Source organism: Macaca nemestrina, chromosome 15, assembly GCF_043159975.1.
Source record: "Macaca nemestrina isolate mMacNem1 chromosome 15, mMacNem.hap1, whole genome shotgun sequence".
Taxonomy (NCBI): domain Eukaryota; kingdom Metazoa; phylum Chordata; class Mammalia; order Primates; family Cercopithecidae; genus Macaca; species Macaca nemestrina.
In genome coordinates this window covers 110,845,260-110,869,366 of record NC_092139.1, presented here as the reverse complement: position 1 = coordinate 110,869,366, position 24,107 = coordinate 110,845,260, and the positions used below count along the sequence as shown (strand labels likewise).

Sequence of the window (24,107 nt, the reverse complement as noted above, 5' to 3'; positions counted from 1 at the left end):
GCTCTGTGGATGCTGGGGACATGCTGGTGTGGCCTCAAGTTGGGCCAGTGCTAGGGGAGCCCCTCCTCCACCGCCAGCCTGCCCCCCCAGGGCTCCTTGGTCACAAATCTGAAAGGTTGTAGAACCCAATTGGCCTTGGCAGTTTTGTTCACCCCCTCACTTGACAGCTGGGAAACAGAGTCCCACATTTGTTGACATACCCAAGACATATGTATTGAGTGCCTACTGTGTGCCAGAGAGTGAGGGGCTCTGTTCTGGTAGAACAGCCACGGCTGCGTCCTTCTGGCGGGAAGTCTGTGCAGGGAGAGACAGGCATCCCCTAAACAGGAACTGAAAGCCCAAAGGAAATAACCCCTAACAGTGGATTTTACGCCACAGACCAGGACAAGGGAGAAGGCAAACCGTCGGGCCAAACCAAGACGGCATTTGTGGTCCCCGGCTGCAGGGAAGGATCTGATTAGGAACACACAGGCCCTGCCCTCCCCACCAACATGGTGCGCCTCCCTGGGGCAAGAGGAAGCCTGTGCAGGTACTGCCAACCCCCAGAGAGGACCAGAGTCTGTTGGAAACCAACATTTTATTGAGCACTCCTGCTCCTTGGAATCTATTCCGGTAGATTCTTTGCCAAGGGCATCACACATCACACAGGGGTGTGGCCAGCACTCCCCCTGCTAACTGCCGTGTGGGCGGGGGCAGGAGTGAATGGCTCTTCCTGGGCACGAGCCACAGTTAACCGGCAACAAGTTCGGAGCCATAGGAATTCATCTCTTAGAAAAAACGAAAACTGGAATTTAAAAAAACACAAAAAACCTGAGTATAAAACCTCAGCAGTGTTCCAGCACTATCTCAGAGTTTAAATATAAAAAGGCATAATGAGAAAACAGTTAAAAAGACAACAGCAGCAGGCCGCCACCTCCAGGGCAGTGGTCACAGGGGTGGGGCCAGCCCTGCCCTGAGCCGCTGGGGCCTCACTTGAGCAGCAGGTGCAGGCCCCCGCTGAGCAGCGCCAGCAGCAGTGCCAGCAGCAGCAGCAGCACCAGCAGCACCTGTTCACGGGACACCTGCGGGAGCAAAACAGAGGAGTCAGGCTCGGAGCAGGCCCCAGCAATGAGGCCAGACGGGGTGACAGCAGAGTTCCAAGGGGAAGCCCAGGGAGGTGGGGACTGGGAAGCAGCTCGAGGGAACCAGAGAAGGAAGGAGTTCAGGAGAGGGGGAAAGTGGCCCTGAGGACATGGCCAAAGAGGCCAGCGGCTGCCAGTCTGTGGGACACAGGCAAAGGGTGGACACAGGTCAGGGCGGTTAGCTGCCCTGGTGGTGGGCAGTGCAGAGTGGCACCAGGCTGCCAGGACGGCTGCTCAGGGAGGCCTCTGCCCTGGCGAGGAGACGAGAATCCTGTCTGCCAGGTGAAGGCTCTCGGGCCAGAGGGAGACCCAGGACCACGCACTGGTTTGTGCACTCATAACCAGGAATCCCAAACTCAGAAGCCTATGGGACCAGGCGGATGTGGACAATGATGACACAGCAGATGACAGGGAGTGATGGGGACTGTGGCGCCCTGAGGAGCAGCTCTGACAGCCCCCACTGGCTGCAGAGCAAATCAGGGTCAGGAATCTCTAAGGCTCTTACCCAGGACCTGGGATTCGGGGATCTCCAGAACCTCATTATGTTCTCCCTAAGGGTGGTGAAACCATCCATGAAACTTCTAAGAACATCCCTGATGTCGTCCATCTGGTCGTAGATGAAAGCCAGACCCAGGCTACAGACAAAGAGGATGGGGGGACAAAGCCATTACTGCAGGAACAGGTAGGGACAGCCTGTACTTAGATGACACCATCACAGCTGTGGGGAGCAGGGGCCTGTGCCCTCCCACCCCACAGCCACGCGGGGCCCTTTCCATGGGCACCTTCACCTGCAGGGGCCTGTTTGTGGTGAAATTCATTCTGATTTCCTGCTTCCTTCCCCAGCAAGCCGCCTGCCAGTGGCCCTGTCTTCCGGAGCTGGCCACATAGAAAATAAACCCCCATTCTACAGGGCCCTGGCAAGCCACTGCCCACTCTGTTCCCCCACCAGAGACTAGCTGAGAGGCCCAGCCCTCAGGGTCTAGGATCCGAGCTTACGTTGCACCTCCTTTAAAGACCATGGTGGAAATGTACCATCTGGGCTTGATGAGGATGGCGAGAGAAGGGCCCTGGGCTCTGCTTTGTCTGTTGCCCAGGAATGCCAGGGACAGGTGGCAGGGGGCCAGTGCCAGGAGCTGGGGGCTCCCAGGGAGGTGCAGGAAGCAGCAAAGGGTTTCAGTACAGCCCCAGAGTGTCAGGATACATTCCCCACAGGGCTTCCTCAGGGCCCAGCCCTATGCTGCACTCAGGGCCTTTACCCACCGCCCAGGGCCCCTCCCCAGGTATAGAGGCCTGGGCAGGGCTCAGGCCGGTTACCTGTGCATGGCCACCTCAGAGAGCTGGGCCAGGCGCGGGGCCCTGAGGCTCACATCCATCTCGTCCCCGATGCAGGCCAGCCGCAGGGCCAACATGTCACTGCAGGGAGCACACATAGGAGTCGGGGTGTGGCTGTGCTGTGGAAGCCACATGTACCTGGACCCACCCAGCCAATGGATTGTGTGTGGCTGGGAGTGGCCCAGAGGATAAAAGATGGTGTCAGATTCGGGGCAGGCATTGAGCGGGCCTCCCTGCATCCCTCCTCCAGCTCCCACTTGGATTCAGAGATACCCGCGAGGTCCCATCCGTGGGTGGCCCCAGAGGTGCCAGAGACACCAGGGAGCAGCACTGCCTGCGTGGTGAGTCCCAGGCCTTCTTGTGCCCGTGACTGCCCACTAGCGTCAGCAGCAGGTGAGTCTCCTGAGGCAGCCTGCCTGTGCACCCAGGGATGCCTGAACATCCAGAACTCGGTCTCTGAACTTCCCTGAAGAATCCTGGGGCAGGCCCACCTGTGGGCTTTGGTGGAAACGGTGGACAAGGGGAACAGGCAGGTCTGGGGAGTGCTGAGCGCCCTGGATGGCTGAGGCTGGCTTCCCACAGGGGTTGCAGCTTACCTTCCTTTGTGGGAGGTGAGGGGGCTCTAAGACCTGTGTCCTGGTTCCCAATCCTGAAACCAGCCTTGTTGGCACCACCACTCTCAGAATGGGGGGACTAAGAAGCCCCTGGTGGCCCCCCCAACTAAGCCACATCCTTGATCCTACACTCTATCCACATCCACTCCCACACAAAGACTGAGACACTCCCCACCCTCCCAGCTTGCTGGTCTGGACCTCCACCAGGGACCTGTGTGCATTCCATCCCAGTGACTACAGCGGAGGAATTCCCAGGGAGGTGGGACTCCTAGGGGCCCTGAGCTGAGGCCGGGCCAGGGCCCTGGCCCCACCCACCTGACCTGCTAATGCCCTGGGCCTACGCTCCCTACTTGAAGGGGATGCAGGTGGGAGGTGTACAGGGGTGGGCTGGCAATCAGGGTTGGGGGCTCTGGTCCTACCTCCTGTCACCCTGGGGAACCTCAGGCAAACACTGCCCCAGGATGGAAAACACTGTCCATCCATCCTTGTCCATTAATGGACAAGTCCCTCCAGTTCTAAAATCCCAGCCAGCCCAATCCCTGTGTCCAGGACCTTAATGACTAAAAATCCTGAGGCTGACAGCAGAAAAGAATCCTGTGGAACCTGGAGCTGGTCCCTGGCCTGTGGGAAGCGCCACATCAGAGCCAGGATTCCCCAGCAGAAAGCAACAGCTCAGGTCAGGCCTGATCATTCTCTTCCAGGCTCAGGGTAGAAACTACTGAGGTCAGCTGCTCCTGGGCCTTCACATCCCTCATCTGTACCAGGGGAAGAATGAAAGTGCCAGTCTTGGCCGGGCGTGGTGGCTCACGCCTGTAATCCCAACACTTTGTGGGGCCAAGGTGAGTGGATTGCCTGAGGTCAGGAGTTCAAGACCAGCCTGGCCAACATGGTGAAACCCCGTCTCTACTAAAAATACCAAATAAAAATTAGCCGGGCGGCCGGGTGTGGTGGCTCACGCCTGTAATCCCGGCACCTTTTGGGAGGCCGAGGCAGGCAGATCACGAGGTCAGGAGATCGAGACCATCTGGCTAACATGATGAAACCCCATCTCTACTAAAAGTACAAAAAATTAGCCGGATGTAGTGGTGGGCACCTGTAGTCCCGGCTACTCAGGAGGCTGAGGCAGGAGAATGGCGTGAACCAGAGAGGCGGAGCTTGTGGCGAGCAGAGATCATGCCACTGCACTCCAGCCTGGGTGACAGAGACTCCGTCTCAAAAAAAGAAGTGCGTGTCCTTCCTGCCGCTGGGAAGGCCGGGTGTGCCTGGACATAGCTGGGAGCAGCTGGCAGAGTGCAAGGGTCAGGTCCTACTGGACCTTGGCCCCTGAAACCCCAGGCAAATCCTTTTGCCTCCAGGGGCCTTGTCAGTCCTAGGAAGATCCCTTCATGCCTCAGTAATTCTTTGAAACTGGGGCCAGGAACTGCATGGCCTCCTCAGCCTCTTCCATAGGTTCTGGTTTTCTTTCTCTTTTCTTTCTCTTTCTTTTCTCCTTCTCTCTTTGTGAGATGGAGTCTCACTCTGTTGTCCAGGCTGGAGTGCGGTGGTGCAATCTCAGGGCTCAGTACAACCTCTGCCTCCCGGGTTCAAGTGACTTTCCTGCCTCAGCCTCCTAAGTAGCTGGGACTATTGGCGCCCGCCCCCCTCCCCGACCCCCATACCCGGGTAATTTTTGTATTTTTAGTAGAGATGGGATTTCACCATGTTGGTCAGGCTGGTCTCGAACTCCCAACCTCAGGTGATCCACCCACCTCAGCCTCCCAAAGTGCTGGGATTACAGGCATCAGCCATAGCGCCCAGCCCGGTTCTGGTTTTCTAAAATGAGAGCTGTCACAGGCAACTGAACCAGAGCAGCTCCATCTTGAATAGTGGCTGGGTAACAAAAGGCTGAGACCTACTGGGTTGCATTCCCAGGAGGCTAGGAATTCTAAGTCACAGTCACAGGATGAGATAGGAAGTCAGCATAAGATACAGGTTACAAAGACCCTGCTGATGAAACAGGATTCAGCAAAGATGCCAGCCAAAGTCCACCAAAGCCAAGATGGCCACAAAAGTGACCTCCAGTCATCCTCGCTATTCACTGTGCACCAACTCTATTAGCATGCTAGGAGTCACTCCCACCAGTGCCACGAGTTTACAAATGCCACGGCAACGTCAGGAAGTTGCCCTCTGTGGTCTAAAAGGAGGAGGAATCCTCAGTTCCGGGAACTGCCCACCCCTTACCCGGAAACTCCTGAATAATCCACCCCTTGTTTAGCATATAATCAATAAACAACTATAAGCATATTCAGTCGAGCAGCACATGCACCTGCTCTACCTATAGAGCAGCTTTTCTTTTTTTGAGATGGAGTCTCACTCTGTTGTCCAGGCTGGAGTACATTGGTGCAATCTTGGGTCACTGCAACCTCTGCCTCCTGGGTTCAAGATATTCTCCTGCCTCAGCCTCCCGACTAGCTGGGACTACAGACATGTGCCACCAGGCCAAGCTACTTTTTTTTTTTTTTTTTTTTGAGATGCAGTCTCGCTCTGCTGCCCAGGCTGGAGGTGCATTGGTACAATCTCGGCTCACTGCAAGCTCCGCCTCCCAGGTTCACGCCATTCTCCTGCCTCAGCCTCCCCAGTAGCTGGGACTACAGGCGCCCGCCACCACGCCCGGCTAATTGTTTCTATTTTTTAGTAGAGACAGGGTTTCACCATGTTAGCCAGGATGGTCTCGATCTCCTGATCTCGTGATCCGTCCGACTCGGCCTCCCAAACTGCTGGGATTATAGGTGTGAGCCACCACGCCCAGCCCCAGCTACTTTTTGTATTTTAAGTAGAGATGGGGTTTTGCCATGTTGACCAGGCTGGTCTAGAACTCCTGACCTCAAGTGATTCACCTGCCTCAGCCTCCCAAAGTGCTGGGATTACAGGTGCGAGCCACTGCGTGTGGCCCAAATTCTTTCTTGCTTGAGATCCAAGAACCCTCTTTTGGGATCTGGATCGGGTCCCCTTTCTGGCAACAGAGCCACCTCCTTCAAGAGGCCTTGATATACTCAGCAGGTCAATAAGGGCCTGGCCTGTCTAGCTCCCTGAGGCCCAAACACTGTGCCATTTTGACAGCCAGTGGCCCCAGGTCCATCTTGGGACTGTGAACATGGTGGCTGTCCAGGGGTCTGTGAGCTGGTGTCAGGGGAGAGGGGACAGCAAAGCGAAGCCAATCCCAGGGCAGAAGCCTCCATGCCCACATCTGGGGAATCTTCCTTTCAGGGGCCCAGCCTGGGGGGCGTCTGCAGTGCTCCCCCAGTCACAGAAGCTCTGCTCATCCGGCACCCGCCCTGAAGTCACTCTCAGGCATGGGGTGGGGCAGGCCATGGGGACCTACCTGTCCTCTATACACTCCAAAGGATCGAAGTCCTCCATAGGGTCCAGGTCCTCTTCAGGGTCAGTGACACCAAGAACCTCCATGGTTAGGGGTTCCAGGAGCTGCTCATACAGGAGGGTCTCCATCAAGGTGTCTCTGGAGATGGGTCTTACTCCAGACATTTCTCCTTTGGGGCAAAAAGACAGCATATGGCTGGACCCCTCAGAACTGAGCAGTCTGGGGGCTCTCTCACAGGGTAACCGCCAGATTGCATAGCCCTACTCACCCGCTCTTTTGATCCGCTAAAGCTGACAATATCACCCAGCCCCAGCTCCTGCAGGCATGAATCCCGCTACATGCTGTGTGCCTCTGGGCAAATCGCCCAGCATCTCTGTTCTTGGAAGGGAGGGACTTGAAGATGATTCATAAGGGCCCTTTCTTTCTTTCTTTGTTTTTGGATACTGAGCCTTGCTCTGTCCCCCAGGCTGGAGCGCAGTGACACAATCTTGGCTCACTGCAACCTCTGCCTCCTGGGTTCAAGCGATTCTCCTGCCTCAGCCTCCTGCGTAGCTGGGACTATAGGCATGCACCACTACGCCTGGCTAATTATTTTGTGTTTTTAGTAAAGACGGGGGTTTCACCATGTTGGCCAGGCTGGTCTTGAACCCCTGACCTCAAAGTGATGCAACCCACCTCGGCCTCCCAAAGTGCTGGGATTACAGACGTGAACTAACCGTGCCCAGCCTTTTTCTTCTTTGTGAAACAACATCAGAGTATAAATAAATATTAGAAGTTCTCTGACACCAGACCTCAAGAAAACCCAGGTACCTGCTGTCAGCACAGGGGATGGAGGGAGGCTGCACAGGCAAGGCAGTTCCTCTGCACCACTTAACAGAAGGCCACACCTGTTCTTTGGTGTCTGCTATTTCTCTTGAGAAGACAGGCAGAGAAGCAGCCTGAGAAAAACGTATCACAATCCCCATTCCCAGTGAGACCATCGCTAATTCTTCTAGTGTTTTTCCTAAACATGTGTGCGCATCACACATCCTTCTTCACAAATGGGATCACCCCATACACAGTGTTTTACAGTCTTCTTTACTGGCAAACGCTATTTACCTCTCCAATATCCATTCCACCTGGCTCCTTGCTGATAGAACCCCAGTTTTCTTCGGGGTGGTCCTGCATCGTCATTCATCTAAGCCAACCGCGGCCCTCCTCTCCCTCAGCTTCCCAGCATCCCTTGCAGCTGGTGGCAACCGTGTAACCCAGTTCTGGTCAATGAGGGCTCAGAGGCTGGAGGCAGGAGTTGGATGCCAGGGAGCTGACACAGCCAGGGCAGCCCCTTCAAAGATGGAGCTGCAGCGGCTGGCCAGCAAGAGCAGAGTGGGGAGGCAGAGCGCCCAGGCCTCAGGGTGTTGCCGAGCTGCCTCCTCCAACTGTTTGTAAGAAAAATGAACCCAAATGTGTCCTCATCGCCATTCATTGAGTTTCTTGTTCTTTGCCACCAAAGGCCTTCCTAACTGTGATCACTGCGAATTCCCACGTCAATAAATGTTTCATCCTGATGGCAGAGAAGGGTTCTGCGACCCGATTCACTATCATGTACCCCACATTTACCCCACAGTGTACCAAACAGTCTTCGATCTAGACGATGATAATGACGATGACTGTGGCATGGGAATCTAATGGCCTAGTTCAAAGCCCAGCTCTGGCAGTTAGCACCAGTGTGTCAGTTTCTTCATCTGTGAAATGGGTTTCATGGTCTGAGAGCCCTGCCCTGGGCTATTGGGAAGATGAAATAAGGAACTCCTTCATGTACTTTGAACAGGGCCTGGCACGCTGGGAGGAAGCTGGCACTAACCATTACCTTTATGCTTCAACTCATTATTTTCTTACCATAATACCCTGGGTGTTCTTAATTTTCAATTCCCCATGCCTGCTGATAGAACACTCTGCCCTCCCACTATCTCACTGAACTGTTTGTTCACACAGGACACTGAGGCTTAGAGAAGTTCATGACTGAGCCAACAAGGGACAGAGCTCCAAGTCTCCCTGCCCCCCACACGAGGGAGAACTGACAGCAGGCAGGACCCACAGGGCCGCCCTCCCACAGGCCTAGGCACAAGTATGTGATCACAACTTGCTTTCAGTATTCAAGGGAGATGGATGGGCTGGTTGCGGTGGCTCACGCCTGTAATCCCAGCACTTTGAGAGGCTGAGGTGGGTGGGTCACCTGAGGTCAGGAGTTTGAGACCAGCCTGGCCAACATGGTAAAACCCCGCCTCTAATAAAAATACAAAATGAGCCAGGTGTGGTGGCGCATGCCTGGAATCCCAACTTGAATCTGGGAGGCAGAGCTAGATTCTGACTCAAGAAGAAAAAATAAAATTTCACAGATGGGATGTTTTACATTGTATAGACTGCCAGCACTGTGCGTGTTAAGGTGGCATTAAAAGAACTGTGTCCAGAACTTCCGGCTGCCTTGGGTGTCTATGCAAATGGCATTTCCCTAGGAAAGCAGCTCCAGCCCTTGTTTGCTTTTCCCCCCTTTCCCTACCCCTCGAAAAGGCAGTCTCCTGCTCTGTGCTCCCGTGGAGACCCCGGTACCTCCACGCCCCGCAAAGTGAGAACGACAGTGGAACCTCAGCTCACTGTTGAGCTGCGCTGTGAGCTGCACGGAGCCTTGACTTGAGCCACTGTCCCAACAGCCCCCTTACCCAGCAGGCATTCCCAGAATCCTCAGGCGCCAGATAGGAAGAAGCCCCCAGCCACCAGAGTGGGCTACGCTGTCCATGGTCTACAGCAGAGAGCAGGCCGGGCCTACCTGAGGAGTCAGTCACCCACGCTCTGCCTTCAAGACCCTTTCAAGCTCCCCACCCCGCCAACCTCCCCATCTGAGTAGACCCAGGACCACGTCTCACCTTAGATTAATACCCTAACCCAATCCTTCCTGCCCCAGCCTTGGTTTCCCCATCTATTGTGTTTTTGTTGGTGGTAGTGGGTTTTTTTGTTTGTTTGTTTGTTTTTTGAGACAGTCTCACTCTGTTGTCCAGGCTGGAGTGCAACGGTGCTATCTCAGCTCAGCTGCAACCTCCACCTCCCAGGTTCAAGTGATTCTCTGCCTCAGACTCCCAAGTACCTGGGATTACAGGCGCGCGCCACCACGCCACGCTAGTTTTTCTATTTTTAGTACAGACGGGGTTTCGACATGTTGGCCAGGCTGGTCTCAACTCCTGACCTCAAGTGATCCGCCCGCCTCAGCCTCCCAAAGTACTGGGATTACAGCACTTTGGATTAACTCATTAAATACCCATTACCCTCTACCACATCAAAGAAGTGACCTAATCTGAGCCTTTAACCTCCAGCCTCTAGGCCCAGGCCCCAAGATTGGCTTGATATGAATGGCGAAGATCCCATCACCAACCGGGCCAAGGCTGGCCTTGGGGCCCAGATCTGCATGGGAAAACTCAGGGTTGAGCCAGGGATTGGAGGGTGGGGGGCCTGCCCAGGAGGGTCCTTACAGCTGTGGTCTCTCCTGGCCACCCCACCAGCCCAAGGGAGGCCCATTCCTGATCAGCTCTTACCTGGCACCTGCGCTGAATGCCTTACTGGTCTCCAGCCTTCAGTGGAGCTCTCTCCAACCTAATCTCAAGGTGGCAGCCTCAACCCCGACCCTGTCACTGCTCTGTTCGGCTCCCTAGACCTGGCCTGGTCGGTGCAGCTCACGCCTGTAATCCCAGCACTTTGAGAGGTGGAGGCAGGTGGATCACCTGAGCTTAGGAGTTTGAGACTAGCCTGCCTAACGTGGTGAAACGCCATCTCCACTAAAAATACAAAAATTAGCCGGGTGTGGTGGTGCTCGCCTGTAATCCCAGCTACTCGGGAGGCTGAGGCAGGAGAATCACTTCAATCTGGAAGGTGAAAGTTGCAGTGAGCCGAGATCGCGACATTGCACTCCAGCCTGGGCAACAGAGCGAGACTTGTCTCAAAAAAAAAAAAAAAAAACTGGGGGGGTTGTGCCACATCCACTAACAGGCCCTCCCCCTGTGGCCCTGCCACCCCAATCTTGGTTCCCGCCCTAACCACACTCAAGATAAGTATGCTTTCCACGGATGGTGCCTGGTCCTGCCATGCCTCCAAGTCTTCAAATGTGCAGAGCTCACCAGCCAACCTCAGACTGGCCCATGCCTATGCCTATTGGCCCTTTTATAAAAATTAAATTTTATTATTATTTTTTTCACATATAGGGTCTCACTCTTTTGCCCAGGCTGGAGTGTGGTGGCCTGATCATGGCTCACCAAAGCCTCAAACTCCTGGGCTCAGGCAATCCTCCCACCTCAGCCTCCAGGGTAACTGGACAGGTATGTACCATGCACATGGCTAATTTTTATATAATTGTTGTAGAGATAGGGTCTTGCTTCGTTGCCCAGGCTTGTCTCGGAACTCCTGGCTTCAACTCCCACCTGGGCCTGCCAAAGTACGGAGATTATGAGTATGAGCCTGGCCGATTCAGGCATCACCTTATTGGACCCTCAGAGTCTGCGTGTCTCTGCTCCCCTCTGGCTCCAGCTGACCACACTAGCTGCTGCTCAGTTTCGTACCTGTGGCGGGCTGGAGTGTGGGCTCTGCAACTGGGCTGTTGGGTGTCCCTGGGCAAGTTAGCTGACCTCTGTTTCCTTAATTCTAAAATAAAGATGGCTCTGCCTGTAGTCCCAGCACTTTGGGAGGCCAAGGCGGGCAGATCATGAGGTTAGGAGTTCAAGACCAGTCTGGTCAACATTGTGAAACCCCGTCTCTGCTAAAACTACAAAAATTAGCTGGGCATGGTGGCGGGCACCTGTAATCCCAGCTACTCGGGAGGCTGAGACAGGAGAACTGCTTGAACCCGGGAGGTGGAAGTTGCAGTGAGCTAAGATTGCGTCACTGCACTCCAGGCTGGGCAACAGGGCAAGACTCCATCTCAGGAAAAAAAAAAAAAAAATTAGAATGGAGATACTAGTAACACCTATTGCACAGGACTATTGTGGGGATGAAATGATCCGGCACAGAGTAAACCCCTAAGAGGGGAGCTGCTGCTCTTACCAGTTTCTGGTTCTCAGCCCAAGGCCTGGCATAGAGCAGACATACGTTTGTTGACTGAAGACATGGAGGCAATCTATTCCCAGAGGGCCCCCTGTGAGGTCACTGCAGCTGCAGATCCAGGAAACTGGACTGATTTTTATTATCTTTTTTTTCCAGCAAACTTGCAAATGAGTAGTTGAAACCCTTCTTTGGTGAAGGAAGACACACCTAGCCGTGTGTCCCCACCCAGGCTACAGCCCACACTTTGCCTCCTACACATTCACAGTGGAAACACCAGGCGCCAGTCAGAAGCCCTGTTTTACCCTAAGAGGTTAGGATGCAAATCTCGTGTGCAGAAGAGCGCGCCACACCCACGGCCTTGAGGTACCTGCAGGGCTCAGAGTGGGAGGGAGGGCAGGTTCTGGGCAGAGCAGCCTGCATTTGGTGAACAGCTCTGCACTCCACAGCTCGCCCGTGGCTCATCTGGAAGATGGGGAAACGCCATCTACCTCCCAAGCCCCTCCCGGGTTGCCCAGAAGCACGAGCAAGCAGAGATGTGTCCTGCACAGTCCTCAGCAGGTGTTCAAGGGCTGAGGCTGCAGGAGTGTCAGGGCAGGGGTTGGGGGCAGAGGTGGGTAGGGCTGGACCTGAGGGTGGGGTCGAACTCCCGGTAGGGACCCTCAGACTCTCATGATCTCACCCAGTCCTGTCAAAGCCAGGCAGGTGAGATCTGACACTTCCCGTTTCACAGGCAGGGAAACCAAGAGGGTCAGGGGCCACGCTGGGGTCACAGGGAGGGCCGGCTGAGTGGGCCCAGCTAGAAAACCCTGGTCTAGTCTTCCACCTGCAACCCTCCCAGTCACAGCCTGGCCCTGGACCATGAGGGTGGGGTGACGCAAAGCCCTTAGAGCACACACAACTCCAGTGCAACCCAGCAGGAAATGCCCTGAGCCTGCAGCCAGGCTGGACCTCAGTTCCACCCCCTGCTCAGCCCCTGCTGTGTGAGGCAGAACAACCAGCTCACCTCTGAGCCTTGCAGAAACAGCGGGGCCTCCAGGGCTGCTGATAGGATGAAAAGATACGCTACTGCCCATTTCCCGCCACCTAGCAGGGGCTCCATAAAAGCTGGTTAACACAATCAACAGCCTTAGAAGGGAGGAGATCAGAGGCCACTCACAGCTCAGGACGCCACAGTGGACTGTACATGTTGCTGCCTTTCTGGAGGGTAGTGTGACAATCAGCATCCACCAGTCACACACGCACATGACCTTTGATTTCTAGGGATGCATCCCACATACACCCCTGCGTGGACCTGGCAGCCCTGAAAAATTGAAGCCAGAGATCTGCAGACACCGCTGTGCTGTCATCACAGCCCTTCAGGAGGCTGAGGCGGGCAGGTCGCACGAGCCCAGTTCAAGACCAGCCTGGCCAATATGGCGAGACCCCCCCCTCTAAAAATAACTTGACAATAAAAATTTTAAAAATACATGAAATGGGCCAGGCGCCGCGGCTCATGCCTATAATCCCAGCACTTTGGGAGGCCAAGGCGGGCAGATCACGAGGTCAGGAGTTCAAGACCAGCCTGACTAACATGGTGAAACCCCGTCTCTACCCCGTTTCAAAAAAAATTAGCCAGGTGTGGGGTGCGCGCCTGTAATCCAGCTACTCGGGCAGCTGAGGCAGGAACATCGCTTAAACCTGGGAGGAGGAGTTTGCAGTGAGCCGAGACCGCACCATTACACTCCAACCTGGGCGACAACAGCAAAAAACTCCATCTCAAAAAAAAAAAAAAAAAAAAAAAAAAATATATATATATATATACACACACACATGAAATGGAGCTGTTTGATGTTTTTCTTCAAGGTATATTTTTTCTTTTTCTTTTTTTTTTGAGACAGAGTCTTGCTTTGTCACTCAGCCTGGAGTACAGTGGCAAGGTCATGGCTCACAGCAGTCTCCACCTCCCAGGCTCAGGTGATCCTCCCACATCAGTCTCCCAAGTAGCTAGGACTGCAGGCGCATGCCACCACTCCCGGCTAATATTTTGGGTTTTACATTGCCCAGGCTATATTTCAAGAAGCTCAAAGTACACAATGCCCTACATCATGACTCCCTCACCACCTGACTGGGGAAGCCCAGGCTCCAGAGCCTGCTGTTAGGAACTTGCACGGGTCCAAAACTGCTCAGTTTGGGAGGGTGGGTCGATTCGCTTCCCATAAGTGATGGAGAATTAGCTAGGAAAAAGGGAAGGCAGGGAGATTTAGAGAAGGGAGGAGAGGGGAGGAGCACCAAAGGGGAGAGGGAAGAAAGAAAGGAATTTCCTTTTTTTTTTATTTCTTCAAGAGGGAGCCTCGCTCGGTCGCCCAGGCTGGAGTGCAGTGGCGCGATCTCAGCTCACTGCAGCCTCCGTCTCTGACAGTGAAGAGCAGAATATGGATGTGCAGGTGGGTATTCAAAGCGTGGTTTCAACCGATTGTGTGCCATGCTTGCACTACTCTACAGTGAAGAATCCTCAACCGAATCAAATCAAAGTTGGGGGACATCTGTACAGTAAAGTTGTAAGAGGCTGGGCACAGTGGTTCACGCCTGTAATCCCAGCACTTTGGGAGGCCAAGGTGGGCAGATCACGAGGTCAGGACATTGACACCATCCTGGCTAACATGGTGAAACCCCGTCTCTACTAAAAAAATACAAAAAAAGAGCCGGGCGTGGCAGCATGCACCCGTAGTCCCAGCTACTCGGGAGGCTGAGGCAGGAGAATTGTTTGAACCCGGGAGGCGGGGGCTGCAGTGAGCCGAGATCACCACTGCACTCCAGCCTGGGCGACAGAGTGAGACTCCATCTCAAAAAAAAAAAAAGTCGTAAGGGTGACAGTGTAAGGGAAGCACTCTCTCCTTTCCTGCCAGTAGAGTAAAGGGGATCGGGGCCCTTGACACAGTCATCCCTGAAACGTCAGCACAGCAGGGGTAGGGGCTTGGGCTCTGGGGCCAGCCTGCACAGCTTCACTCATACATGGGCTACTCTTGGGGAAGCAGCTAGCTTCTCTGCGTCTCAGTTTCCTCCTCAGTAAAATCTACCTCCTGGGGTTGCTGTGAAGATTAAATGAGCTAAATCAGGTAGAGTACTCATGAGTGAATGCTCAATAAATATGAGTTGTTATTTTTTGGAGGCTCGCAAAGAGCCCTTTAGCTCAAAGTATACACTATCACAACCTTGTGACAGTGATAGGAAGGAGTGGCCCTGGGTCTCACTACGGCACCTTCTACAGAAAACAGGCGTAGCCGCTGGGCCCAGGGACAGAAACCAGACATTCCAGTCCATCTCCAAAAAGCAGCACACTTTCCCCACATAGCATGAAAAAAGACACCCTGTACCGCGCTGCAGACATGCATTTAGTTCTAAAAAAAAAATCAGTAGAATGTATCTTGTTTCCTCAAGTTTCAAGAAAAAAAAAAAAATGAAAGGTCACTTTTTTCTCTTTAAACACTGATGTGTAGCTAGTAACTTGGATAAAAAGGTGCCACCCTACACAATGTGCTCAGTGTGTTCTGATTCCAGGATGGGCTTGGCCGCCTGGGCTGGGCCTGGGAGACCTCCGTCCTTCACAGTGGAAACTGAAGCCGGGTGCCAGGGCCGCATCCGGCTACAAGATCTAGAATCAGAGCCTTTGAAATTGAAAAGGGGCATCTGAAAGGGCACCCCCACCTGGGGCTTTGGGAGCTCAGGCTCCAGAATGAAGGGGTCACCTGGCTAGTGACAAGATGGGAGTCACCCTGAGCTGCAGCCCCCCCAAGATCCCCCTGTGGGAGGCCCAATATGGAGAATTATCATTTTGGGACAGGGTCTCTCTGTCACCTAGGCTGGAGTGTGGTGGCATGAACATGGCTCACTGCAGTCTCCACCTCCCTGGGCTCAGGTGATCCTTCCACCTCAACTGCCAAGTACCTGGGATTACAGGCAGGCGCCACCACACCTGGCTAATTTTGTATTTTTAGTAAAGATGGGGTTTCATCGTGTTGCTCAGGCTGGTCTCAAACTCCCAACCTCAGGTGATCCACCCACCTCGGCCTCCCAAAGTGCTGGGATCACAGGCCACTTCAACTAGCAGACCTAGCTTGTATCCATTACTTTGAACTTGACAATGAGTCTGTAATTACTTACATAATTAAACATACTATCCCTTACCCCAACCCCCACTGAGAGGGACCATGTGATCCTGGTCATGGCACCTCTCTGATGCACTCGCAGGGACAACCACAGGAGTGACACTGAGGCCTACATGAGACTTCAAACCCTGAAACGCTTGGCTGGGCGCGGTGGCTCACGCCTGTAATCCCAGCACTTTGGGAGGTCGAGGTGGGCGGATCACTTCAGGTCAGGAGTTCGAGACCAGCCTGGCTAACATGGTGAAACCCCATCTCTACTAAAAATACAAAAAATTAGCCGGGCGTGGTGGCAAGCGCCTGTAATCCTAGTTACTCTGGAGGCTGAGGTGGGAGAATCGCTGGAACCCGGGAGGCGGAGGCTGCAGTCAGCCGAGATGGCACCACTGCACTCCAGCCTGGGAAATAGAGTGAGACTGCACCTCAAAAACAAAAACAAAACAAAACCCTGAAACCCTTCGGAAACAAGGCATCACCCAGAGGCAGGACACGGGGCCTACTTTCAGATCATGCTTCCCCCACCCAGTGGCCCCTCAGGGCCCTGCACAGGGATGCAGATGTGCCGAGTGAAAAAAAGGCCTGTTCCCGTTTTGCCTGGCATACTGTAGAGATGGTCCAGATGTTTGGTTTCATGTCAGTTTCTCTCTTATCAAGAAAGCAAACCCCACTCCCTCCCACGCACACCCCACCCCATCTGGTACGGCCCCAGACAGAGTCAGGGCTCTTGGGGAGCCTGGCTCTGACAAGGGGCACTTGGCTGCTGAACCCCTGGGCCTGGGCCACGTTGGCCATGGGGCTTTGGAAGAATTCCTTAGCCTCTCTGGGCCCCTAATTCTTCATTTCTAAGACTAGAGTTAGGGGAAGCCAGGTGTGATGGCTCACTCCAAAATGCATTTAAGGCCAGGCACGGTGGCTCACACCTGTAATCCCAGCACTTTGGGAAGCCAAGCGGGTGGATCATCCAAGGTCAGGAGTTCGAGACCAGCCTGGCCAACATGGTGAAACCCCATCTCATTGGGAGGCCGAGACGGGCGGATCACGAGGTCAGGAGATCGAGACCATCCTGGCTAACATAGTGAAACCCCGTCTCTACTAAAAATACAAAAAAAAAACTTAGCCGGGCGAGGTGGCGGGCGCCTGTAGTCCCAGCTACTTGGGAGGCTGAGGCAGGAGAATGGCGTGAACCCGGGAGGCGGAGCTTGCAGTGAGCTGAGATCCGGCCACTGCACTCCAGCCTGGGTGACAGAGCGAGACTCCGTCTCAAAAAAAAAAAAAAAAAAAAAAAAGAAACCCCATCTCTACTAAAAATACAAAAATAGCTGGCTGTGGTGGCGGGCGCCTGTAATCCCAGCTACTTGGGAGGCTGAGGCAGAAGAATCGCTTGAACCTGGGAGGCAGAGGTTGTAGTGAGCCGAGATTGTGCCATTATACTTTAGCCTGGGTGACAAGAACAAAACTGTCTCCAAAAAAAAAAAAAAAAAAAGCGACCGGGTGCGGTGGCTCAAGCCTGTAATCCCAGCACTTTGGGAGGCCGAGGCGGGCGGATCACGAGGTCAGGAGATCGAGACCATCCTGGCTGACACGGTGAAACCCCGTCTCTACTAAAAAATACAAAAAACTAGCCGGGCGAGGTGGCGGGCGCCTGTAGTCCCAGCTACTGGGGAGGCTGAGGCAGGAGAATGGCGTGAACCCGGGAGGCAGAGCTTGCAGTGAGCCGAGATCCGGCCACTGCACTCCAGCCTGGGCAACAGAGCGAGACTCCGTCTCAAAAAAAAAAAAAAAAATGCATTTAATACATGTAACCTACCCAACCTCACAGCTCAGCCTTTTGGAGGCTCCCAGCACTTTAAGAGGACAAGGTGAGAGGATCATTTGAGCCCAGGAGGTTGAGGCTGCAGTGAGCTGTGATTGCGCCACTGCACTCCAGCCTGGGCGACAGAGTGAGACCCTGTATCAAAAAGTCAGGGGAGAGAGATTTTAATCTATGTCCTTTCCTGTTCGAACACCTATAAAAATAATCCTAACCGTAGAGGAAGTGTAACAGACTAATAATTCTCTTGACTGATTTTGAAATGACCCCAAAAAGGGGAAGCCTGTGCCTTTTTATCACCATGAAGGAAGCAGAGAATGCCAAGCCACCACCTGGGTCTACAGTTGTTAAGTTTCAAAAGTTCATATTTAAAACAAGTTCTGGGCTGGGGTGCGGTGGCTCCCTCCTCTAATCCCAGCACTTTGGGAGGCCAAGGCAGATGGATCAACTAAGGTCAGGAGTTCAAGACCCCCCTGGTCAACATGGTGAAACAATGTCTCCACTAAAAATACAAAAGTTAGCCAGGCGTGGTGGCTGGTGGCAGGCACCTGTAGTCCCAGCTACTCAGGAGACTAAGGCAGGAGAATCACTTAAACCTGAGAGGCAGAGTTTGCAGTGAGCCGGGATCGTGCCACTGCACTCCAACCTGGGAGACAGAGCAAGACTCACTCAAAAATAAAAATTAGGCCAGGCACGGTGGCTCACGCCTGTAATCCTAGCACTTTGGGAGGCTGAGGTCAGGAGTTCGCAACCATCTTGGCCAATATGGCGAAACCTCATCTCTACTAAAAATACAAAAATTAGTCAGGCGTGGTGGCGTGTGCCTGTAATCCCAGCTACTAGGGAGGCTGAGGAAGGAGAATCACTTGAACCCAGGAGGTGGAGGTTGCAGTGAGCCGAGATCACGCCACTGCACTGCAGCCTGCACGACGGGAGCAAGGCACCATCTCAAAAACAATAAAATAAAGAAAACAAGTTCTGAAATGCTGAGGCTGAAGAATATGAAGACTGTTCACCCTGGGCCGGACCCTGAGGCTTGAGAGGCAGGTGCCGCCCCTGGGCTCCGCTTCACGGTGTTTGGGTCTCCCCTATGAACTTGCGCCCCAGCCCTTTTGCACCCCAACTCCTCCTTTACATCCCCCCTCTGCTACCATCATTCCCCAGGCAGGCACAGGGGACTCTCTCATTCCTTGGGGCTCAGGCGCAAGTCACTTCCTCCCCACCCTCCCCCGGACAGAATTAACTGCTCCTCATCTGTGTTGTCCCAGCACCTTGGGTAAACAGACCTGGATTGGGCACTCAGCCCATCAAAGTCTCATTAAATGTTTACCTGTGTGTCTGACCCAGCCGGCCGGGAACCTGCACGGCCCCAGCACAGAGCAAGGACCCAGTGAAAGCAGGTGAGAGGATGCGGACAGCCAGAGAAAGGCTTGAGAGTTCACTGCAAAATCCTGAGGATGAGGAAAGGGGTTAATCAAGCGCTCGGCTCACGACGGCAGGCTGTTCCTGGCTGGGAGACCCTGGACTAGACAGTATCACCTTCTGTTAAAGGACAGGAGGGAGAGCCCCATGGGCAGATGTAGCCCTGAGAAGGAGGTGAAACGCTGCATGCAGGGTATACATGCAGATCACAAGGTCAGAAGTTCGAGACCAACCTGGCCAACACTGTGAAACCCCATCTCTATTAAAAATACAAAAATTAGCCTGCCATGGTGGCACGTGCCTGTAATCCCAGCTACTCAGGAGGCTGAGGCAGGAGGATCACCTGAACCCGGGAGTCAGAGGTTGCAGTGAGCCGAGATCACGCCACTGCACTCCAGCCTGGGCGACAGAGCGAGACGCCATCTTGGGGAGGTGGGGGGGGGGGTCAAGAATACTTGATCTTAAATATCCAAAACGACAGGGACCCTCACTCAAATAAACAAGTGAGCTTTTCTCTGTTTGCTGCACGGCTTTTCAGTCTGGGTAACTAGGTGCCAAGTTCTCTCCCACCCCCAGAAAAACAGGTTTACTACGCAGGGCCTGGCGAGGCCCAGTGGTGTTTTGTATTGTCACATCCTAATATTGACACTAGGAAAATCAGCTGCCCTTTGTGCCCGCCCCTCTCCTGCCTGCCTCAGGGCCAACAAGGAACTTAGGGGCCGGCCACTGATTTGCTCACATTCTATGTTTCTACCAGGGACCAGCCCCAACCAACCAGTGGCAGGACAAAGGGAGGCTAGGAAGTGATCACATGTGTCCAGTTCAGACACACTGCTGGCTTCCTGGTGACCAGCAACAGTAAGACTGGTGCGGAGGCCGGGCGTGGTGGCTCACGCCTGTAATCCCAGCACTTTGGGAGGCCGAGGTGGGCGGATCACAAGGTCAGGAGATCGAGACCATGGTGAAACCCCGTCTCTACTAAAAATAGAAAAAATTAGCCGGGCGCAGGGGCGGGCGCCTGTAGTCCCAGCTACTCGGGAGGCTGAGGCAGGAGAATGGCGTGAACCCGGGAGGCGGAGCTTGCAGTGAGCCCAGATTGCGCCACTGCACTCCAGCCTGGGTGACAGAGCGAGACTCCGTCTCAAAAAAAAAAAAAAAAAAAAAAAAAAAGACTGGTGCGGAGACTTCCTCCGTACTGCTCAAACTGTTCTGAGCACAGACGGCAGTCAAAATCTCATGGGATCCACCAAGTCTGCAGCAGGGGAAGAAAAAGCCATCAATTGTCTACACATTTAATATGTTCACTAAAAACAGGATGCTTTCCAGGGAGAGGCAAAAATACCACCAGCAGTGGTGTCAGCTTCAAGACTCACTGGCCAATCAAGCCCTTCCTCAATTACCTCCTTCCGTTTATTTGAGACGGGATCAGAAATTGGGTAAAAAAAAAAAAAAAGTACACTGTTCTTAGTCTCTAGTTTCTTTGCAGCTCTGTGGCACAAGATGTCATTTTTTTTTTTTTTCTGAGATGGAGTCTCATGTTAGCCCAGGCTGAGTGCAGTGGGTGGTGCCATCTCTGCTCACTGCAATCTCCACCTCCTGGGTTCAAGCAATCCTCCCGCCTTGGCCTCCCAAAGTGCTGTGATTACAGGCAAGTCAAATGTGTAAGAAACTTGAGCCAGGCGAGGTGGCTCACGCATGTATTCCCAGCCATTGCACTCCAGCCTGGGCAACAAGAGTGAAACTCCGTCTCAAATAAAAAAAAAACTTACAATAACTAACATGTATGCAGCCCCTCTATCTAGCCATAGAGTACCTGAGCTGTAACAGACACTGGGGATCTACCATTTGATGCTTTTTTTTTCCTTTGACAGAGAGTCTCACTCTGTGGCCCAGGCTGGAGTGCAGTGGTATGATCTCAGCTCAGTGCAACCTCCGCCTCCCAGGGTCAAGCAGTTCTCCTGCCTCAGTCTCCCAAGTAGCTGGGATTACAGGCATACTCCAACACGCCTGGCTAATTTTTGCATTTTTAAAACAGACTGATTTTGCCATGTTGGCCAGGCTAGTTGCACAACTCCTGACCTCAGGTGATCCATCTCCCTCGGCCTCCCAAAGTGCTAGGATTACAGATGTCAGCCACCATGCCCAGCCTAATGCTCCTTTTTTTGAGACAGGGTCTCACTCTGTCTCCCCGGCTAGAGTGCAGTGGTGTGATCAGGGCTCACTGCAGCCTTAACCCCTCCAAGCTCAGGTAGTCCTCTGAACTCAGCCTCCTGGGTAGCTAGGAACAGAGGCACATGCCACCATGCCCAGTTAATTTTTTGCTTTTTTTGGTAGAGACAGGGTTTCACCATGTTACCCAGTCTGGTCTCAATCTACTGAGCTCAAGCAATCCTCCTGCCTCAGCCTCCCAAAGTGCTAGGATTACAGGCACGTGTCAAATGTGTGAGAATTTTAGTCTTAATATCCTTAAGACAATAATGATAATAATAATAATAATAGTAATAATAATAAAAGGGCCGGGCATGGGGCCACATCTGTAATCCCAGCACTTTGGGAGGCTGAGGCGGGTGGATCGCCTGAGGTCAGGAGGAGTTCGAGACTACCTTGGCCAACATGGTGAAATCCCGTCTCTACTAAAAATACAAAAAATTAGCTGGGTGTCGTGGTGGGCGCCTGTAATCCCAGCTACTAGGGAGGCTAAGGCAGGAGAATGGCTTGAACCCAGGAAGTGGAGGTTGCAGTGAGCCGAGATCACGCCCCTGCACTCCAGCCTGGGCAACAAAAGCAAAGCTCTTGTTTCAAAAAACAAAACAAAACAAAACAAACAAACACCCAGACTCTGCCATTTCTGAGAACTTATTCCAAAGACATGCCCAAATTAAGTAGAAATCAGGGTAAGTCTTAACTACACGGAGGCTACTAACTTGAGTCGGGCTTTCTTCATCTGGGCAGAAACCTCAGAAATACATTTTGCAGAATGAACAGAAGGAACTGAGGTTCAGAGAGATGGAATAGCCCTTCGGAGGCCACAGGGCTGGAGAGTGTAAAGAGGTTTTGGCTTGGGTTCCATAAAGGGTCCTTGGCTTCCAGCTAGACAACCCTGGCATTTCTGTGCCTCCTGTGACTGAAATCTCTTGTTTCTCCACCTGGAAAACGAGGCCTCCTGCTCCCAAGGACGGACAGATGTTAATAACTTCCCGGCGCTAGTGCCCACCAGACTCTGCCCCTCCTAATGTGGGGACATGAGGCAGACACCAACCTCCCTGGGAAGCTCGGGCTCCCAGGCCACAGTAAACACTGCGTTAAAACAGCAACAAAAATGTTACAGTAGTAAGAGCAACAACAACATCAACAACCACGTCCTACCCCACGAGTGGCTCATTCTGGCAAAACTGACAATGAAGGGGCTTGAAAGCGATCGCATTTAGGAGGCCAGAGCCCAGACGACGACCAGCTCCGAACCCCACAAGCCTTGTCGTGACCGCGCCCCGCAGGCGGGGGGACCCCTCTCGGGTCACCCGCAGGGGCGCACCCCCAATTTACCTAACAAGGTCGCAGGCCCCAGCCGGGCTCTAGTCCCCGCGACCAGTCCGGGGCGCACCTGTGCAGGGCGCATGGGCAGGTGTGGGAGGGCGGCTGCGCGCCGCTCCGGGTGCACGTTCCTGTTCCGGACTTTCTGGGCGTCCCGTTACGAAGCATTTCCTCGGCCCTTAGGTGCACAGCGCCTCTGGGAGCCGGTCCCAGCAGCACCGGGCACGACGCCATCTTCCCTCTTTTAAGGGCACCGGGGCTGTGCGGCAGCGGCCGTGGGCTGGCGGTGCCGCGCTGCGCTCTGGCCGGGTCCGCACGACCCCAGAGATCGGAGTCCGGTGCCCGGAAGCCGCCCTCGAGGATGGTGCGAGGGCGATGGAGCGTCCGGCCATAGCGGTGAGACGCAGAGGAACCACCCCATTGCACAGGCGCGGAGACTGAGGCCCGCAGGGGCCGCGCCTGGCACGATCGGCCGTCGGGGACCTGGAGCTCTGGGCAGAAAGGGGATGTTTCGGAGCCGGAGTCCCGAGACGTCGCCCCACAAGGGACTCGCCAGCGACTTGCTGGGGCGGAAAAACCTGGGCACGGGTCCCCACACTTCCAGCCGCTCGGCACCCGGGCCGCGGCCTGGGCGCTAACCGCCGGGCTCGAGCTGGGTGGAGCGGCGGGCGGCAGCAGGGTCAGGGGCACTCACCTGGCGGCAGCGATGCTGGCAGCGTCTGTGAGCCACCGGAGAAGCTTCGTGTCTACTGCCCGGCTGCCGGCGCGGGACCTAATAGGTCCGGGCGCCCCGCCCCGCCCGCCCCGCCCGCCCCGCCCGGGTCCCGCCCCGCCCCGGGAGCGGCCTCTCGCACCCCGAGCGCGGAATCCCGGACTGGGGTCTGAATGGCATTGGCAACAGAACCGCTACAAGTGCAGCCGGTTGGCTTGTTTACAGCCTCTCTGCCCCCTGCGGTTCTGCAAGCTTGTTTTGTCCCGTGCGTCGCTGTTTCCCCTGCGCCCAGCACGGGCGTGCAGTCGAGATCGATCCATTGACAGAATCTGGGTGTATAATCCAAGCCCTTTACACAGATGGCCTCCCTTCGAGCTCAAAGTACTCCTCGGTGCTTTTTTTCACGATCATTTTACCCACCGAGGCTCCAAGAGGACGAAATGACTTGCTAAATGACAGCGTGAAGCCAGCGTTCAAAAACGTGCTCCTTAGGCTGGCAGCTTCGGGACTTAGGTGTTTTTAAGCCTATTTCACGAATATGAAAACCGAGGTTCACACTTGGGTAGCAGCAGCATCCAGTGCTCCATACCCGAAGCCAGGGGGACTGCCCCTCCATTGCCGCCCGTCCGCAGCCTTCCAGCTGCAGCACCCACCCCCTGCCTTCTCCCTCCCGTCGGGGCTCCGGGTCCGCGAGAGGCAGGTCGGAACGGGAGGGATTGGGGGCAGGGGGCCCACGTGCAGACCTGGTGAGAAGGACCCCAAAGCCCCCGAGAGGGACAGAGAAATCAGGAAGGTTCCAGGCGGGGTGGGCTGGTGGCAGCCTGCCCCGCGGGGATGAGTAGTGCCTAACAGCGGCACTGGGGTATATTGGGGGTGGGAGAAGGCAGAGCGCTCTTGGAATAACAAAGTAACAATTGTCCTGCGCACAGCAAAGCTTGTTTACCTCTGTCTTGATCCCCTCAGAGATTAGGGGAGGGGTAGGGGAGGGGTAGGGGAGGGGT

The 24,107-nt window shown here is 54.4% G+C and overlaps 1 protein-coding gene across 3 annotated transcripts; it reads right to left on the bottom strand.

The window, feature by feature from the left end:
- Nucleotides 1-560: 560 nt before the first annotated feature.
- On the bottom strand, nt 561-23,198 carry LOC105464328 (BCL2 interacting killer). Of its 3 annotated transcripts, none has more exons than XM_071080695.1 (4): nt 23,089-23,198; nt 6,429-6,594; nt 2,436-2,534; nt 561-1,756 (listed from the first exon to the last, which is right to left on the bottom strand). In XM_071080695.1, exons 2-4 carry the CDS (start codon nt 6,587-6,589, stop codon nt 1,486-1,488), a joined length of 531 nt encoding a protein of 176 aa, XP_070936796.1. In that variant the 5' UTR covers nt 6,590-6,594; nt 23,089-23,198; the 3' UTR covers nt 561-1,485. The 3 variants fall into 3 exon arrangements, with proteins under 3 accessions (XP_070936796.1, XP_011710425.1, XP_024643282.1); XM_011712123.3 differs by lacking the exon at nt 23,089-23,198 and having other exon boundaries at nt 561-1,061; nt 1,627-1,756; nt 6,429-10,366; XM_024787514.2 differs by lacking the exon at nt 23,089-23,198 and having other exon boundaries at nt 6,429-10,371.
- Between the last annotated feature and the right edge of the window lie 909 nt (nt 23,199-24,107).

What these genes read in the sequence shown, in the direction of transcription:
- LOC105464328 (XM_024787514.2), bottom strand. Translation starts at nt 6,616, where the DNA reads ATGCTGTCTTTTTGCCCCAAAGGAGAAATGTCTGGAGTAAGACCCATC. An exon ending in TTGGAGTGTATAGAGGACAG is followed by an intron (nt 2,535 to 6,428) that starts GTAGGTCCCCAT and finishes TGCTCCCTGCAG; the next exon opens with TGACATGTTGGCCCTGCGGC. An exon ending in TCTGAGGTGGCCATGCACAG is followed by an intron (nt 1,757 to 2,435) that starts GTAACCGGCCTG and finishes CTTTGTCTGTAG; the next exon opens with CCTGGGTCTGGCTTTCATCT.